Source organism: Musca domestica, unplaced genomic scaffold (genome assembly GCF_030504385.1).
Source record: "Musca domestica strain aabys unplaced genomic scaffold, Musca_domestica.polishedcontigs.V.1.1 24, whole genome shotgun sequence".
Classification (NCBI taxonomy): Eukaryota; Metazoa; Arthropoda; class Insecta; order Diptera; family Muscidae; genus Musca; species Musca domestica.
This window is the reverse complement of record NW_026712272.1, coordinates 10,857,397-10,863,396: the sequence shown is the minus strand read 5'-3', so window position 1 is coordinate 10,863,396 and position 6,000 is coordinate 10,857,397. Positions and strand designations below refer to the sequence as shown.

The window sequence follows — 6,000 nt, the reverse complement described above, 5'->3', positions numbered from 1 at the left end:
TCAAAGTTCGGCCCGTCCGAACTTACTGTTTTTTTAACTTGTTACATCACACCCTGTATATGAGCACCCCCAAATGTATGCTACATTTCTACGCCCCTGTTATCATTTTGTTTTGTTTTTGTTGTTGTTTTATATGCTTACGGGTGGAGGAAATTATGTTACGGAATGTTCGATTTTTATATGTTCCGTCTCGTTGTTATTTTGCATTTCCGCACATCACAACATGGCACCAAAGACATTAACATGAAATCCACCCCCCCCCCCTTTTGGAACAATGAAGCCCCTCCATTAAAGGGGGGAAGCGTCGCGCATTAAACGCACACCTTCCTTGTTGCCACAATTCGAAGCGACAACGCTATAACAACAGCCGACAGACAGACACGGCTTGGAAAAACAAACAAAACAATCGCAACGAAATAAGTCTATAAAAGACCTGACGTCAGACTGACAACCATTTAGTTGTAACGGAAAATCGTAGGATTGAGATTGAAGACAGAATACAGCTCGTGGCGGCGGTGATCAAAAACGGAACGGAAAGAAGGGCCAGAAGTGTTGAAAGGCGTTCGTTCATAAAAAGAAAAACAATTATGCCCCATTAGTGCGGAGAATCAAGACAGGACGACAAAACAAATGAAAATCAAATAAAAGTTAACAACTTTGCAAAAGAATCGGAAAGAACAAGAAAAACGTTTAAATAACATAAATTGCGCTTTGCAACAACAGCAATAACAACAAAGTGCAACATAATCTAACCTACCTAACAATACAGGAAAAAAGGAGTCCAAAGGAGCCTCCTTTAACGTGGAGCAACACAGCCAGCAAAACAAACAAAACCCAAGCCGTTGCAAGGATAAACTCTTCATTTCGAACGGAAGGAAGTGTTAAAAGTTAAAAAGGCGTTTCCTGTTCAAAGTTATTTCCTGCGGTGCACTTTTTTTTTTGAAATCACTGATGTTTGCTAGCCCTCCTCGGTTCCACACAAAAACCACAATTTGAGGTTTTAATAAAACGCAAAGCAATATTGCCCACCTAGCCCTCCCCCCCTTTAAGAACACACAAATACTAGAAATTGCCCAGGAACTTTGCAAATAGCTCTCCCTCTCCCTTGGAGCCTTTGAGGCTTACTTCGTGTGAGTGTGTCAAAATGAAATCAGAACCCCTGGCATCGGATATTTTCAGTCATACGTTTACACCGCGTCATTCGTCAAAGAACGTTCAGCGCGACCTGAACCCAACAACGGATTTGTCGAAACACGCGAATTTCGAATCGTGGCAACGCCAATCGTCGGTTAATCGTCGACGCCGTGATTCGTTGGCTTTGTCGGACAAGGAAAGTGTTTGCAGCATCAGCACAACACGTTCGAAGAAGTTTAAAACGAGGCAAGGATTGTTGCTAAATTTTTAAAGGAAACTGATTAAAATTTAAAAAAATAAAAATTTCCAAAAAAAAATCGGAAAAATGTGAACAAAAATTGAAGTTACATAAGATTTTCTTGGTGTTACATAACATTTTGTGGATTATAAACATGAAAAATAATCTCAAAATCAAAAAAAAAAAAAAATAATAATAATAATAATAATAAGTGCTGAGCCTTTAAGGGATGGACAAATACCTGACAGGAATTATGTTTTTTTACAAAAGTAAAATTCTTATAGGAAAGTTCTTCGGAATCACAGTAACGTTACTTACAGGAAATTTAGTCTGGTATAAAAATTATTTGAAAAGTCGGCAATGCTCTACACTGCGATTCTAATTTTGGATTATTGAGAGACAACTTATTTTATAAAAAAAATATGTAATTTAAATATTATGGTTTTATTGACAACTCAAACACTTTCGTTGAACTGCTTATATTGTCGATGAGGAATAATAGTTTCAACAGAATAATAATTTTTAATAATAAAAAAATTAATCGGAGAAAATTATTTTTAGAAATTTTTTGGTAATCTCCAAATATTTTTCATAGAGAAAATTTTGTCCCAGATAGACATTTTTTTACTTCTTTTTTTTGTTTTTAAATCGGACTATTCTTCATTTGTAAAAAATCATCGAAATTATCTTAAATTCGTCAATATCAAAATCCGTAAGATATGGGAAAAGTTAAACTATCCACAGAGATACTGTAATGTCAAATTACAGCTGGTTTGGTTGGACAAGAAAAAAACATTAAGTTCGGCCGAGCAGAAATTTTAAAGCCCTCCACCACTGGGTAAAGAAAAATTTTTTCAATAGAAGTATCTTAATTAAGTAAGATCGTTTGGATAATGGAGTTAAACTTAAAAAAAAAAAAAACAGTGAAGAAAGTCTCAAAGTCGGGCGGGGCCGACTTTATGATATCCTACACCACTTTGCTAATTTAGTAGAGCTCTGCATAACAATTAAAAGTTTTTATGGAAGAATTCAATCATACACGCTATGATATGAAATATGCCGAAGCATTTGTATCTTCTAAATTCGGACTTGTATTGCCCATTTGGTGCACAATTAATTTGAAATCGGATAAAGATATATGTATGGGAGCTATTTCCAAATCGGAATCGATCTTGATAAAATTTTTCAAAGATATTTCTGAGCTGTATTTGATATATTTCCCTGAATATCGTTGTTACGGAGTGCATATTACGGCTGTGGGTAGCAAATATAACAAATCGGATGAACAGTATATATGGGAGCTATAGCTATATCTGAACCAATCTTCACCAAATTTGACATACTAGCTTCTAGACTCAATTCGGTCGTAAGTACCAAATTCCATCCCATTTGGACAAATATTAGATGTTTGGTGCACAATATAGGGTAAATCGGACGAAGTTATATATGGTAGCTATATCCAAATCTGAACCGATATCGATAAAATTTGGCAAATGTATTTCTGAGCTGTATTTGATATATTTACCCAAATATTGTTGTTGCGGAGTGCATATTACGGCTGCGGAGGACAAAAATAACAAATCGGATGAACAATATATATGGGGGCTATAGCTATATCTGAACCGATTTCGATCAAATTTGGCATACTTATTTTCAGGCCTAATTTGGGTGTATTTGCAAAATTCCATACAATTCGGGCTGATATTACACGTTTGGTGCATAATAAAAGTTAAATCGGACGAAGATATATATGGGAGCTATATCTAAATTTTGACCGATTATCTCCAATTTCAATAGGGTTCGTCCTTGGGCCAAACAAATGATCTGTGCAATTTCAATTTCATCCGGATCGGACAATAAATGCGACCTGTACTTTGTTTACAAAAATACATGGACAGACGGACGGACGGACAGACGGACGGACATGCATAAATCGACTCAGAATGTGATTCTATGCAGATCATCAAAAGGAACTATGGGTCTATCTCGTTTCCTTTTGCCTGTTACAAACAAATGCACAAAGACATAATACCCTGACCACCTTGTGGTGTAGGGTATAAAAATGGAATGTCGAATGTCTGGGGGTACCGGTATATGGGCGCTATACTTAAAAATGAACCCATGTAGACAATTCTGTTCTAGGGGTTAAAGTACTCAGAAGGAACCCCTTGTGTGGATTTTAAGACAATTCCATTGAAAATTTTGGCTAAATACATGCAAATACCGAATATAGGAGAGTACCGTTATATAGGCGCTATACTAAAACGTGGACCTATGTAGACAATTCTCTTCTAGGGGGTAAAGAACTCAGAAGTAACCCCTTGTGTGGATTTTCAGACAATTCCATTGAAAATTTTGGCTGAAATCATGTAAATACCAAATATCGGGGGTTACCGTTGTATGGGGGCTATACGATATCGTGGTTCTATATAGACAATTCTCTTTCAGGGTGTAAAGTACTCACAAGGAACTTCTTGTGAGAATTTTCAGGCACTTCAATTGAAAAATGATGCTAAAATCATCAACATACCGAATATTGGAGGGTACCGTTATATGGGCGCTGTACTAATACGTGGACCCATGTAGAAAATTTCTTTTCTGGGAGGTAAACCTTGTGTGGATTTTAAGACAATTCCATTGAAAAATGTGGCTATAATCATGAAAATACCGAATATCGGGAGGTGCCGTTATATGGGGGCTATACGAAATGACGAATATCGAAGCGTACTGTTGTATGGGGGATATACAGGGTGAGATAAAAAAACTGCAACAAAGTCAAACGCCATAGTCAAATTTTTGGCACGAATTATGGCCTTCTAATGGCCAATGAAACCACACGCTGCCCGAATGTTGCTCTGCGGTATTTTGGCCCATTCCCGGCGAAGCGCTTGCTTGAGTTAATCGACACTTTCGTATTTTTTAGTGCCATCCTTGCTTTCCAAAATACTCCAGACACAATAGCCCAACAGATTGGTATTCGGAGATTTTGGTGGCCATTGTGCGCTGGAAATGAAGCGAGGAACCTCATTTTGTAAACATTCTTGGATGGCGTGTGTTGAGTCCGGTTGGAATGTCCAAGGTCTGCGGCCAAAGTGTTTGCGTGCTCAAGGCTTTAATAAACCCTCCAGAAAATTTTCGCGATTATATTCGGCATTTATTCTGATGCCACGGTCGATTAATAGGAGCGGAGAGCGACCATCGGCTGTTATGGCAGGCCACACCATCAACATGGCCGGCGCTTGAGTTCTGGTGGCCAACAGAAGGTGCACATTTTCAGGTGAACTCTTTGGCAAGTAAAGGAGAGAAAAAAAAATCGGCAGTTCACCACTTTCGGCTAAACGAAGCAACTCTTTAGCCACTGCGACGCGGGTTTCGATCATGTAGCTCCTTTACTTTTCGAACCATTTCTGCTGTCGTTGTTGTTTTCTTCCGTCACGGTAACGAGCGATGGTACGAGACACAAAAGATTTATTCACATTTAAATGCTGGGGTGCTCTGAGGATAGCCACTTGTGGTTGTCCAGCCAAATATAAAGAAATCACACTATCCCGCTTGAATTCCATCACGAATAACTTTTTTTCTGGCAAATTCTCAGCAAAAAGCTTTCGTAAGCTTGTAAACAATATAATGAGCTGCCACTGGAACACTTTTAACAGCTGTCGGACGAGTGGCTAACAAATGAGAGTAGTGTGTAGTTGGTTGCAGTTTTTTCATCTCACCCTGTATATACCAGTAAGGAAAAGTGAAAAGTCAGGTGATACTCTACGCCATTATGCATATTTAATAGAGCTCCCGCTATAATTTTTAAATAAATATTTCGAATAAGAAAGGTACTAAAATGTACTACAAAGTTAATACTTTGTATTGGACAAACAAAATAAGCTCGAATTCCGAAATTTGGAATGAGAGCCACTGGTGGAGTGCCTAATAGATGTACCGTAGAATTTTTGGAAATTCGAACAATAAGGTTACGAAAAATTTTAAAATGGTATTAAACTTTTAAAATGGTACCAATTGTAAACTTAAAATTTGAAGTTTGGTATGAATTAGGGATGGGAAATATTTGATATTAGATGGTGTCTATGATTAAATTATGTACTTTTCTACTATTCTTCGAAAAGTACTTCGTGGTACTAAATTTGGTATTGAGCAAAGTAATCCTTCAGGTGGAATCCTGAAATTTGACTCAGATATGACTGTCGGAGCCTGAGGTTAGGATATGAAGGTAGTTTTGGAAATGTGTGCTATAATTGTACGAAAAGTACAATATACGACTATACGTGGTATTGGGTTAGGCGATAGAGATAAAATTCTGGAATTTGATATTTGGATTACTAATGGTATCTGTGGGGGGAAAGTACTAAATAGTACTAAAATTGGAATTGGACGAAAATTATGTCTAGGATTTAGATATAGAACGATATGTGTTACTAAATTTGATATTTGGTTAAGGGATAGGGCTGGAATCCCGAAATTTATTTTTGAGGTCTCTATTGGTATCTGGAATTGAGATATACTTAAAGGATTACTGTAGGTGTGTAGGATGAAGAGATGTAGATTGTTTTGTATATGCGTACTAAATGTTACTAAATTTGGTATTGGGTGAAGAGATAGAGCTGAAAATCCGA

At 37.2% G+C, this 6,000-nt stretch overlaps 1 protein-coding gene across 7 annotated transcripts in view; it reads left to right on the top strand.

Annotated features, from left to right (window-relative positions):
- Positions 1 to 481: 481 nt before the first annotated feature.
- LOC101890090 (serologically defined colon cancer antigen 8 homolog) overlaps positions 482 to 6,000 on the top strand; it is a 25,168-nt gene continuing 19,649 nt past the window's right edge. For 3 of the 7 annotated variants that reach the window (XM_020036756.2, XM_059123308.1, XM_059123310.1), the window contains exon 1: positions 482 to 1,380. In XM_020036756.2, the coding sequence (XP_019892315.2) occupies positions 1,145 to 1,380 (236 nt within the window). In that variant the 5' untranslated portion in view covers positions 482 to 1,144. The remainder of the gene's footprint in view (positions 1,381 to 6,000) is intronic. The other 4 variants (XM_020036758.2, XR_009342368.1, XM_059123309.1 and 1 more) reach the window with 4 other exon arrangements.